Source organism: Thunnus albacares, chromosome 16 (genome assembly GCF_914725855.1).
Source record: "Thunnus albacares chromosome 16, fThuAlb1.1, whole genome shotgun sequence".
NCBI classification, from domain to species: domain Eukaryota; kingdom Metazoa; phylum Chordata; class Actinopteri; order Scombriformes; family Scombridae; genus Thunnus; species Thunnus albacares.
In genome coordinates, this window is record NC_058121.1 from 11,607,848 (window position 1) to 11,620,600 (window position 12,753).

General features: G+C 39.8%; 1 protein-coding gene across 1 annotated transcript in view; it reads left to right on the forward strand.

Annotated features, from left to right (window-relative positions):
• afg1lb (AFG1 like ATPase b) overlaps positions 1 to 12,753 on the forward strand; it is a 29,409-nt gene that overhangs the window by 750 nt on the left and 15,906 nt on the right. Inside the window, exons 3-6 of the mRNA XM_044377365.1 lie at positions 4,606 to 4,669; positions 4,766 to 4,867; positions 5,120 to 5,247; positions 9,139 to 9,238. Coding sequence (XP_044233300.1) covers positions 4,606 to 4,669; positions 4,766 to 4,867; positions 5,120 to 5,247; positions 9,139 to 9,238 — 394 coding nt within the window. The remainder of the gene's footprint in view (positions 1 to 4,605; positions 4,670 to 4,765; positions 4,868 to 5,119; positions 5,248 to 9,138; positions 9,239 to 12,753) is intronic.

The following is a 12,753-nucleotide window of genomic DNA, read 5'->3' on the forward strand; positions in this document are numbered from 1 at the left end:
CATATGTCCTCGTCCTCAAAACTCCTCACTACAATACTCTGTTCACATGACAATTTATCTCTGCAATGAACATTGTTTAGGTATCTTTTAAAGGCTGGGTTCACAAATTCAAGTCTGTCTGTCTTAAAACAATAGTCAGGTGCCCAAATAAACATTGAAATAAGTTTTTCTTGCAATAATCATTCCTCCTGTTCATACTGACCATTAGAAAATCCCTTCATAATGCCCTTATAGTTTAAGTGACGGTGGCCAAAATCCAAAATCCTCCTTCTGTGCAAAAATGTATTCAAAAGTTTATCTGAAGCTAATATGAAGTTCCAGCCATCCAAATGAGTCAAATCAAGTAGATATCTTTCAATGTTAGCCTCTTTTTGTTACTATACTTTCACTGCAGCTCAACAGGGAAACACTGTCGAGGAAACACAAAGGGAATTTGATGCTAAAAAGACTGTATATGTGGCAGATATCCACTTGATATGACTAACTCAGACTGCTGAAGCCTCATATAAGCGTCAGATAAACTTTCAAATGCATTTTTGCACAAAATGACTGTGTGGACACACTGTGGATTTTGGCCCCCATCACTTAGATTGAAAGCACATTTGAAGGGGATCTTTTAATAGCCAGTATGAACAGGAGGAATGATTACAGTGAGGAAAACCTCTTTCACTGTTCATATGGACACCTGACTGTTGTTTTAAGACACACTTGAAAAATTGTGAACCTGTCCTTTAAGTATTTTAGCTGTCATGAAACCCATGCCACAATTCTTACTTAGCAGGATTATATCAAAGTTTTTGAGGTAAATTAAGTATGTAAAGAATGTTTGTGATAATCCACTTGAGTTAGATTATTCTTTATTGATTTTTTTGATATGTGACTGGTTGCCAAAAAACTTAAAGACAGATGATCAAGAGCACATCACTGACCTTCAAATAGGCATAAAACTAGCAATTGCTTGACATTGGTTCAGCTGCATTTCATTGTCTACATGTAGCAGGATGACAGATGCACTCTCCAACCCTTCAAGAGCAACAAACCCTTCCTTTCTGCCCGGCGTATGACTTCTCTCTTAATGCATCATGTGTTACAAAACACAAAACAGAAACCCCGGATGACTCTCTCATTGAGCCATTTCTATTAACATCCACCTCTTTCACTGCTCAATAACAGTCCATGTAAGAGAGAGAATATTTGCTTGCTCAATTTGTAGACTACGACAATGAAGAGAAGACTACAAGACTATTCAAGACTAGTGCTTTGACAAAACAATACCGCTAAAAGTCCACTCACTAGCTTTATGTGGAGCTTTCAAGTGTGGGTTGAATTCACTCAGTTTTCCTGCAGATGGGTCTGTTGAGGAACAACCTAATTTGCTGTCATGACTTAAAAAAAAACATGAGTCTCATGGTTGAAATTATAACGTCATAACTGCTGATACTGAGTATGTATGTCAGCAGATTAAAGCAAACAGCAAACTCCAACCACTGATGAAGAGCATGTAATACGCTTGAAAGTGGGGCTGATGATGAACTGATTAGTTTCATTATTATTGATTTAATCTGTTAGTTATACTCTTGATCAATCAGTCATTTGGTCTATAAAATGGTGAAAAATATCTATTACTGTTTGACAAAGATGCAGCATCATGTGTCTTGTTTTATCTCAATCAACAGTCCACAACCCAAAGATATTCAGTTTACTATCATAGAGGACTAAAGAAACCAGAAAATATTCACATTTATGAAGCTAGAACAAGAGAATTTTTGGATTATATATCTTTTAAATGACTCGAACGATTAATCGATAGTTGGCCGTTATTGTTCTGTCAATAGACTAATCAATGAATCGACTAATTGTTGCAGCTCTACTTGAAAGCTCAATAATAAAAACTTGTGAGTGGACCTTGAGTATTTCCAAAGATTACTTTTATATCTAAAATCAGTCCATAAATCATTCATTCACTATTCTCAACAGAAGTAAGTCAAAACTTACTTAACGCTGTAGTGTTAAGTGTGTAATTTAGTATTATGTTGAGATTTTCTTATTTTTCATCATTTTGCATCAAAACTGATAGGGGTAGTTCTGTATTGTTTAGATTTTAAGCAAAAAGTTCATTTTTTCTTCTTTGCACAGTGGGAATTCTTGAGGTCACTATACAGGGAACTAAAAATAAGTTCATTCATTTCAGAGAATTCTTACATTCAAATAAAATGGTGAAAAGTGAATATAGTTCACTTGGTAGAAACTAGGGAGTCATTTTGCATACAGCTCAGGATTTGCATGTCAGCATGGACTAGTTTAAAGCCTTTTACAGTGCGGCATCTGGACTCCCATTCTGTTATAAAGCCCCATTGACGTCCAACATATGGGGGGACTTGACAGAGTCCGCTGCACTGTACTCCAGTTGTATCACCGATAGTGGCCGTGGGGCTCAGGTCAAAGGGAGGGTAGGGGTCTGGGAAGTGTATTGTGCATGATGTGAGTTTTGGAACAGCGTAATGTAGGGGGCTGTTGTTGTTTTTAGGTCAGGGGAGCTGACTGTCTAGTATTTGGTGGTGGGAGTTTTTTTTTTTTTGTTGGTTGGCTGGCACAGACACATAGGGTTAGGCAGAGATTTTGGAAGGCAGCAGGGCAGACCTCCCGCTGTGCCCGTCCCGGCACCCCTCTCACTCTCTCACCGTCCCCATGCAGTAATGAGGGGATCCCCATTGTCTGGGCCATTCTTGTCCTTTTTGCTTTTGATTCGGGACTCTGACAAATACTTTGGTGTTAGGCTATCAACACCGCCAACCCCCCCCCTCCTCTTCTTTTGCACCTATTTCTTGCTCTGTCTCTCACATACACATACACACTGACTGGAGTACTTATGCAATTATTCTGGTTTGAATCAGGTCATACCACTGTCCTTTCGGTGTCTGTTCTCTCTGTGAAAGTGCCGCCATTGTCCTCACTAACTGACCAAGTCTGTGAGGAGAGTACACTTGACTTAATATTGACCCAATGTGGCGTGGTTTTGCGGATGGTCGACTAACAATGGGCCATTGTTTGGTGGGAGCCACCCTCTTCAAGTCAGACCTGCATCATAGAGTCCTCCTGTATGCTGTAGGTCTCCAGCAGAACAGTTGCACCAGTTAAACCTAACTTAGACTCCCACAGTCATTCCATTAACCTCGTTAGTGAGAGACATGACATCTTTTGGTTGTCGATAAACATGTTCAAAAGCAGTTTTACTGAAGTCATTTAAAAGCCAAAGTGGCAATGTCCTGCTTGTGAACTTTCCACTCATGTGCCAGTCTACGTCCTCCACCAGGAGGTGAGACAAGGCCACGGAGCTCAGCTAGACAGAGTGCCTGAGGAACAGCCTTGTCCTTCTCCACTCTGCCGTGGCAGAATGGCTACCAGCCACCGCTGACAATTACCCCACCATGCCAGGGGGCAGCTTGGGAAGTCAGGGAGAAGTCATACACTGTTATGCCAGAGCAGACAGGAAAGGCTTGTTGCTCTTCCAGGATTTCACTCCAGTGCAAGACAGGCAGGGATGGAGGGGGTAGAGGAGGAGGAGGAGGAGGAGGAGGAGGAGGAGGGGAGGAGCGGGAAGAGGGTGCAGAGAGAGAGGATGGGTAACAAGTTTGTTTTTTCATTTAGTTTTCAATCGGCCATTGTCTGCTTTTATCAGAGTCAAGTGCTCCTTGTGCAGTGGACAGGGAGTACTGTCGCCATGAAATAGTCACTAAATTAAATTTTAAGAGGGCAATCCTTTCTGTTTAGTGCTGAGTTAATTCCAAAGCTATTTGACATTGCCCGGTTACAGAGATGGACAATCCTCAACCACAATCTTATTAAAATATCTATAATTTGCCCCCTCATACTCACATATGCCCCAAGCTAGCATTACATGTCATGTTTAAACTGATGCGTTCACATAGCTTGGGCCCTCTTTAGAGATATTTGGCTTTACTCGATATTCTCAGCTTGGTCACACAGAAGACTTTTTTTTTTTTTTTTTTTTTTTTTTTTAAAGCAAGGGGACCTTTTGATGATCGGAGGCAGGCAGCACAATGACTTCCAGCAGCACCTCAATGCAACAGTACCGTATCACAATTAGCAGCGCTAAACAGGCTGCACAGACAAGTCCACTCCATCTCGTATGGAGCCTCATCCAGTCCTCTCCGTTTTGTCTGACAAATCCCCCCATTGTTCCTCTGATGATGCTTTTCTTTCGTGGGAACCCTGGCTTGTCTTGTTGATTAGATCCCCTTTGTCTTCCTCCCCTGCAGTGGGCTAGTCTGGAGAATGTGAAACCACACACTGTAGTGGTGGCTTAATGCCTCAGCATACTTTGTTTATTAAGCGATGATTCAGTCTTATATGGTAATGTATATAATGAAGTTTATTTAGGTCACCATTTAGCTCTTGTGCTTTTTAATAAGGAATTAATCTATGCATGCTTTTAGAAAATCCTGTTTTTATGATTAACTGTGGTGCATTTTATTATCATTATCATTATCATATTGTTTAGGATGACAAACAGCTGTTAAAAGATTTGAGATTTACACACATCTTACAGTCATTTCCTAATTTTTCCCTTTTTCCCCTCAAAAGGAGGAACCTGCTCCCCCTCCACCACCACCACCACCCAAAGGCTTCTATATCTACGGAAATGTCGGTAAGTTCACACATAAATATGGTGCTAAATCTCTAAAACATCCCTGAGAAGTGAACAGAATATAATATTATAATAAATAATCTCTATCTCTATCAGGCACAGGGAAGACCATGCTCATGGATATATTTTACTCCCAGGTGGAAAACACCCGTAAAAAGAGAGTCCACTTCAATGGCTTCATGTTGGACATCCACAAAAGTTAGTATTCTCCTCCCACTGCACATCAGTAACTACAGAAGGTTGGCATGTGTGACTTTGTGGAAGTTTTCTGACTCCTCGTATTCCAGAGATCCTATATTTATCTCTCTGTTTGTCCTGAAGCCCTCCTGTTAATTGTCTACCATTATGCATACAGGTGAAATTACTGCTTTATTCAGTATTGTCAGTGGGTTTGTGTTGCTGATGCAGGTGTGCTTTAAGATGTGCCTGACGTTTGTGTACTGCTTCAAGGGATCCACCGGAGGAAACAAAGCCTGCCAAAACGAAGGCTAGGGAAAATGTTCACCTATGACCCCATATCACCGGTTGCCATGGAGATCAGCAATGAAACCTGCCTCTTGTGTTTTGACGAGTTTCAGGTGAGCGACTCTATGTGTGTGTCTGTTTGTCTGTTCTTAAAATCTGCTTGAAAATTAGCTGCAAGTAGCAAACAAGACAATAAAAATTGTGTTGTTTTTCTTTATGTCAAATGCGTAAATTTGCTTAAAACAGTTTTACTCTGACACTAGTGCTAAATAACATGTGATATTAGTAAATATACTGCTAGTACAACTATATGTAATGCAATGCTGATATTCAGGTTTTTGATTGTAAAGAAATACCTATTAGCTGGGATAAAATAAATACCCATACAGTCCTCAAAGTGCACCACAGATATATTAAATAGATAATTTGTGATCTTACTGTATAAAGTATGTCTGTTCTTAAAGGGCATTTTATGAATTTAAACAACTTTACATAAAGAAAAAAGATGATTGAAAGGCCAGGATGTGGTACAATGTACATATTTACAACTTGTGATTATATTGAACATTGTGCCAAACAAAACAGATTTTACACAACAGTGAAATCAATTTGACAGTCAAAGTAGGACAAGAGACAGATAATTAGAAATTATTTAAACAATTTTGCGTATATTTTTAAAAATGTGTAGGTTATAACATATTCAGAATGAAGAGGCCATAGCAAGCAAACCAGAAATATGTTATTGTACATATTAGGATCAAACACAAAGCCAGTGTCAGTTGAAAACCACAAGATAGGAGACTTTGGCATAAACACTAACTCACAGAAAAGAGACCCTGAAATGTGTGAAGAAGGAAACAAAGTGATATTTTACAGGTTTTTTTTTTTTGACATTTCTTTCCTTCTAGGCCAGAAAGTTTTAAAAAATAGTTTTAAACGCTGTGTTCTGAGTTAAGTGTTAAGTGTTCGATCTGATCTGTGTTCAGTATTGGTGTTTTATCACAGTCGGTGTCTTTCCTGTGTGGGCATCGGGATGATCTTGACATCCCAACAAAAACAGGACTGGGGACACCTAGCGGCCATTTTAAATATAGCAGAAGTGTCCAATGACTTCCAACAGCACTCAAACACTATAGTGTGTAGTTTTCAAGTAGTAGTAAAATTATAAAATCTCACATGTATCTTCAACATATAACATTTCTTTACTTTGTGATCCTAGTGATCTGCTTCTGTTACTTTTTATGCACTCAGAGTTATTATTTGGCTATCAAACCAATACAACCAATTCACCCAAACTGTACACTGGATATACACAAATAAAAGGCACCTCCAGCCATTAGTGCTGCAGAAAGTCTCTTTATTTTACCTCTTGGTGTAAGAGGAGAGAACTGAAGCACTCTCTATTAACTGTAAGCTAGTTAGTCATTCACTGCAGCTTCTGTCTTTATCATTAACCAACTGAACACATCTGTTAGTGGCACAATGTTGCTCTTCTTACTGATATCATTACAGTTAATGCCAGCAGGTCAAAGGTCACAGAAGGTGCGGTTGCTCCCTCTAATCACTCTCTGTGCATCTGCGAGGATCAAGAGCTGCTCCTTTCATCCGCCTGTCTTTCACATTTTAAACTGCGGAGCTGTTTGTGCATTCTCATTGATTTGTTTTGTTTGCCGTCGCCAGCTTTGCTGTTTTCGCTTGTCGACTGTTGCTACCGGTGAATGGAGGGGAAACAAGCAGACATGTGCGCGTTGTTTGTGATGCATAAACAAGAGGTTGTGAGGTTGTGAGAGTTGGAGGTGGCGGCGGTGGTGGTGGTGGTGGGGGGGGTCTATACCAATCAGCATCCTCCTCCACTCAGCCATGCAAATGAGGCTCTGGGTATCAGTCGCACTCTCCTGCTTCCTTAAGTGAGTGGAGCTAGAAAGCGACTGGCGGCGGCGGGTCAGATGGATCTTATCCTCTTAAATGCTAATGACATTTCTCCATTCTCTTCATTAGCGCCGTGCCATTATCAGTAATTTGTAGCCCCCCTCCCTCCTTTTACGGCCCCCACCCGGCTCCCCTAATGAATACTCGCCATTGAGAGGTCCGAGATGGAAAGATGGGAAGAGAGTGAGAAGGGAAGAAGAAGAGTGAGAAGAAAACGCTCGAGTGTCATTGTCTCAGGGCCTCAGTCACTGTGCAGCCTCTGTGAAATTGCTCATAGGTTGTGTACATAAAGAGGTGTAACATCAAAAGAGGTTTAATTTGGCAACCGTGTGCCTCGCTGTAAACTGACAGCCGCTTGAGTAATTGGATGCTCATTTAAATATCGGCATTGGCTGACGGAGATTGCACCATTATTTTTGTGTTCCACAAGTGCTACATCAGTCCCCTCCACCTTCCTCATTCTGTGGGTACCCATTCTCTTTCCCTCTCCCCCTACTCATTCAGCAATCAATATTGCCCCTCATACTATGCCCATGTTGAGGGCACATGAATAAACAAATCCAGGTTGTATAAAAGGTCATTTTTAAATGATTCTTTTGAAATGAAAATAAAATCCTGCGGTCGGAGGAAATGGGGGCCCCTTCAGAGAGACACAGAGCCTTGGCTTTCTGTTGATTCTCATTACACACACACACAATCACACACACACACACACACACTCTCTCACACACTAATTTGATGCCCCTAGCCACCTCTCCTTAGCAAAATCAAGGCTTTAACACAAATGTTAATCAAGTATTGGCAAGGGCAGTGAGGCTAATATGCAAAAGCGGAAGACTCTCCAGAGTATGAAAGGAGGCATATGCTGTGGGTATGGCCATCACAAGTGCCTGTTATATACAGGAAAGTAGGCAAGAGGGAGTGAGAGGAGGGGGCGGGACAGATACATGACTGCAAAGTCTTCCTTTTTATTCAAGACATCCTAATTCTTAAAAAGGTTTCATTCTAAAATGTGACTTGTCCTTTCTTTTAAATCAGAGAAAAGTCTCTCAATTTATTTAAAATGTGGATGATGTAATGGAAAATAATGTGTCTCCCCAAAATGTGATTCTTTCTTTTCACCAGGGTGATGAAGTTGATTTTTGAGAGAAAACCTAATTACATTTATATCTTTTATTGAATATAAATGACAATTGGCATGAGACAGACAACTTAAAGCAACAAGAGAGGCCTGAAATCAGTCTGTTTCTTTTATAATATATAATATTAGTCATGAGTAATGAAGGATGTTGTATAGCCTACATGCTGCTTTGACTACTGTGCCTTACAGGGTAACATGATTTCTCCCTTCATGGTTGTTCAAAAGAACAACAGAGTTGAAAGAGAGGGAGAGATGAGAGAATAAGAACAAAAGTGAGAGCTCTGCATTACTAATAGAAAGGTCAGAGCTCTTCATTTAACAGCAAGCGACTCATAAACGTCCTTGCTTCAGCGTTGTCATCGACCTTTGTTTATTGTAGACTCATGGAAATGATGCAGATGAAAAAGGCAGCAGACTGTTGAATTTGTATTTATGTATTACAACCTGGTAGCCTTGTGTTTAGTTCATAGAACATGCGCGCACCTTTATATGCCTTTATATGGCCATCTTGGATTGAAGCTTTGTCTGCCATCATGACCCCAGTCTGGATTCACATTGCTCCGTTTTCATTATTCCTTTCTTCCTCTTGTTTTCTCGCTGGCGTTTAGTCATTCTCACGTCCGCACACTTGATTAGCTTGGGTCCGCTGCCTTGTCTCGGCTACTTGTCCTCAGCAGAAAGCCGCTTCGTGACCATTTGCAGTCAGTTCAAGTGGTTCAGGTGTGTGTATGTGCACACAGATGCATGCAAGTGCGAATGGCCATGACCAGACACAAAGGATTGAATGAGCACACCTGAATGACGCTAATCAACATGAAGTGTTGATGGCATGGTTTGACCTCAGACACACACATGCGGTGTGGCAAGTAAAAGGTAAATTATACAGTACATGAATGTGTCTCTTCTTCTTCTTCTCTGGTCCTTGTTCTGTCAGGTGACCGACATTGCTGATGCCATGATCCTGAAGCAGCTTTTTGAGACGCTGTTCAAGACTGGAGTGGTGGTGGTGGCCACATCCAACAGACCCCCTGACGGTAAGACAAGTATCTGAGCACATACATATCGTCCCTTTGTATTTGCTTCTAATCATTGCTCAACTATATTTTACTAAACACACAGCTTGGTACATGTGAGATGTTTAATTTTAAGTCTGCAGCCATTGGAATAAGCAGAGTTTTCTGTTTTTCCCAAATTATACATAATACATCTTCAGAAACCAATTACTCTATTTTAAAGCCTCACTATAAAAACATGAAGTTACACGTTAGCAACCTATTTGTCTGCCTTTGACAAAAAAAAAACTTCTCTTTCTTCCTCCACCCCATAAATCCAACTGAGAGCCACTGACTATAAAAGTAGTAGTGCGACTCAATAACATTACAAATACCACAACGTCAAATATGTAACGCTACTATTATTGCATAAACACATAATGGTACAGATCAAAATGTTATACCACAACATGTGCAGTATTTGACTATAGGTTTTCTTACTATGGCTCTTAAAAACACAAAGAACATTTTAGAAGCATATCATCCTCGAAAACAACTTGTCAGTTGTTTTCTAAAACTGTGGGAAGTTTCTCTTTGAATAACTTTTACTGTACAAGGATTAAAGGCAGGATTTGTATGTCAAGAAATCATTAAAAAAGGCAGAAAAATTTGAAGAAAATGAGCAGATGGCATCAGAACAGCTGGAAACATTACTATTCACACTTTAGAGGTACAGTTTCTAGTATACCAACAGCCATATTCAGCTATAATGAAGGTGAAAAAATTAAGTGCTTTTATATAAGAGGAAGGAAGTTTAGCTTCAGCATATTTTTTCCAATGGTGCCACGAAGTAAAAAAGAAAGTACATAATCCTTCTGATTCATTCATCAACCATTTAACTAATCATAAAATTAACTATGTCGCCCAACACTTCTCCAACATACCATGACATTTTCTTCTGTCTTGCCTTCATCAGGGTAATATTGAGGCTGTTTCAAGTTTCTGGGCTTACAGTGTGTTTGTTAATCATCTGACTTATAAATCATAGTATAATTTTAGGGATGGAATAAAGCATATAGGTATAGTATGTTGGAGAAGAGTTGTGCAACATGTTATCAGTGTCACTGTTCTGCACTGCACCATTTGTTTAATCTCAAAATAGCTAACTGTTGTCAAGAATTGTCAGCTTTTACCATTATTGTTCATGTGCAAGAATTCTAACTTGTATAGAAAAAAGCACGGCAAAAGAAAACCTGCTGCCATCATTCTTAAGTTCAAAAAGGCCTTTGCCCCGAAGGTCCAGAGCAAACAGTACACCCTCTGCCATTCAGCTAAAATGACAAGTAATATTCCTAAAATGTGTTTGTTTTTCCTCCACCTGAACCAGAGCGACATAAACACATTAGTCAGTTACTTTAAATACATCTACATCATTTGCTGACATGGCTTCAGCAAAAATTGATTAAGCTTCACAGGACAGCACCAGCTACTTCCGGTTCACAGCAATTAACAAGAAGAAAAGGCGGGCGACATTTGATGCATCTCTGACCTATGAGACATGACGCAGCCTTTAAACAGGCTTTGATGTTGCACTTACTGCCAGCGGAGCAAGGCTGGAGAAAGAATGAGCAAGACAGTGATCAAGGTGGAGATGTCCTATCTGACGTCTTTGTTTCTCAGGGAAGATGTTGATGTCTCAAAGCCTTGAGTGGGTACGAAGTGGATGGCAGCAAGATGGCTCTCGTAGACAAAGATGCGCGTCTCTGATATTTGCTAGCTATTAAGAACAAAGCACCAAACTGATGCAAACTTGATAGAGAGCCTACTTGGTATTAATTACATGGTTAATGGAATACTGAAAGCCATAAGAGACAACTGGACATGAAAGGCATAGATTTTCAATCTTTATTGATGTGGAGATGCCAGTATCAAAAGGCCCTAGATGTGTTTGTAGGGGGAATTTAGAGATAGGTTTTAGCTAGAATAGCTAAAGTAGCGTTTTGTTGTTGTTGTTTTTATATACTAATGGAGTTTAATGAGGGTGAGGAGGGTTCAGGGGATAAATGGTGTCTTTCTGGAGTAGAATGCCCTCAGTGCATTGCATCTCAAATGCAGTTTACGTTAATGGACTCAAGCTTATTTTGATCGTCATAGATACATTTAAGTAAGAAGTTTTTTTATTAATTGATTTGATTGATTAATTTTATACATATAAAACAAAATATACTGTAGCTGATTCCAGGTGTGTGCAGAAAACTTTTCAAAACATACATTACACCCTATGCTTGTCTTAAAGTAAAGTTTTGGGGTGAAGTGTTTGACTTACTAGACAAAGTATTTGGTTTCCAGCTCCGAAGGGACACATTGACAGCCATTCTTGGGGTTTTTCCAGAAAAAAATTGGGGATTGGGGGAAAAGGCATATTCATTGCACATACTGGCAGCTGCAAAAAAGCAACAGCACTGAACTGGCCCAAGAAGGAACCTCCACCCTATGACAAGTGTCAATCAGCAATTAAAGGAATTTACACAATGGAAAAAAATAACTTGTGTTGAGATTACAGAATGCACAATATACAGAGCGATGGTTCATTTGGCTGAAGGCAATAGAAGAAGACCCTAGGTATACTCATGAGTGGAGCTGTTGCAGCTATCAAAGTACTAATACAATCCAACTGCAAGTGAAAAGGACGGACAGGGTGGATGTACGAGATGGATAGACGTTTAAACACAGACACACTGAATAATGATATGACAAATGATGCAAAATGTTGTGGCAGTGAGGGAGGATGGTTGAGAGAGGGGAAAAAAGAGTATGTTCTTTCCTAACCTACATATTGAGAATATATTGAAAAGAAAAATGTGAAAATGTTGTACTCAATAAAAAAATAAGCTGCAAAATAATTTGACGTTATGGGAAAGAGGTTTTTCCCTTTTTGCCAAAAGTTAGATGAAAAGATTGTTCACTCTCATATTTGTACAGATAATGAAGCTACAACCAGCAGCTGATTAGCCTAGCAGAGCACGAAGACTGGAAACAGGGGGAAACAGCTAGCCTGGCTCTTTTCAAAGTTAACAAAATTTGCCTACTCCTTAATTAACAGGTTATAAATTGTTTGTTTAGTACATACACAAACCGAAGTGTAAAAATGTCACTTTGGAGGCTTATAGCCTATGTGTTGTAACCAGTCTATGCTGGTAGCCTAGCGCACCTTTTTATGACAAGACTTGAGGAAGTCACTGCTCCCAGCCAACACATAACTCCCAGTAAACCATTGAGTGTTGTTTTTACACATTGTAGAATTTAAATAAATGAGATATAAAGAATTCATTTTGTTATCTTTGGACAGAGCCAGGTTAGCTGTTTCCCCCCCCGTTTCCAGTCGTAATGCTAAGCTAGGCTAACTGGCTGCTCACAGTCACTTTATATTAACCATACAGACATCAGAGTGATATCAATCTTCTCATTTAACTCCTTGAAAAAAGAAGCAAATAAGCATATTTCATGAAAGGTCCTTAAACACTGACGATAGTTACGTCTCCCACACAGCACACAGT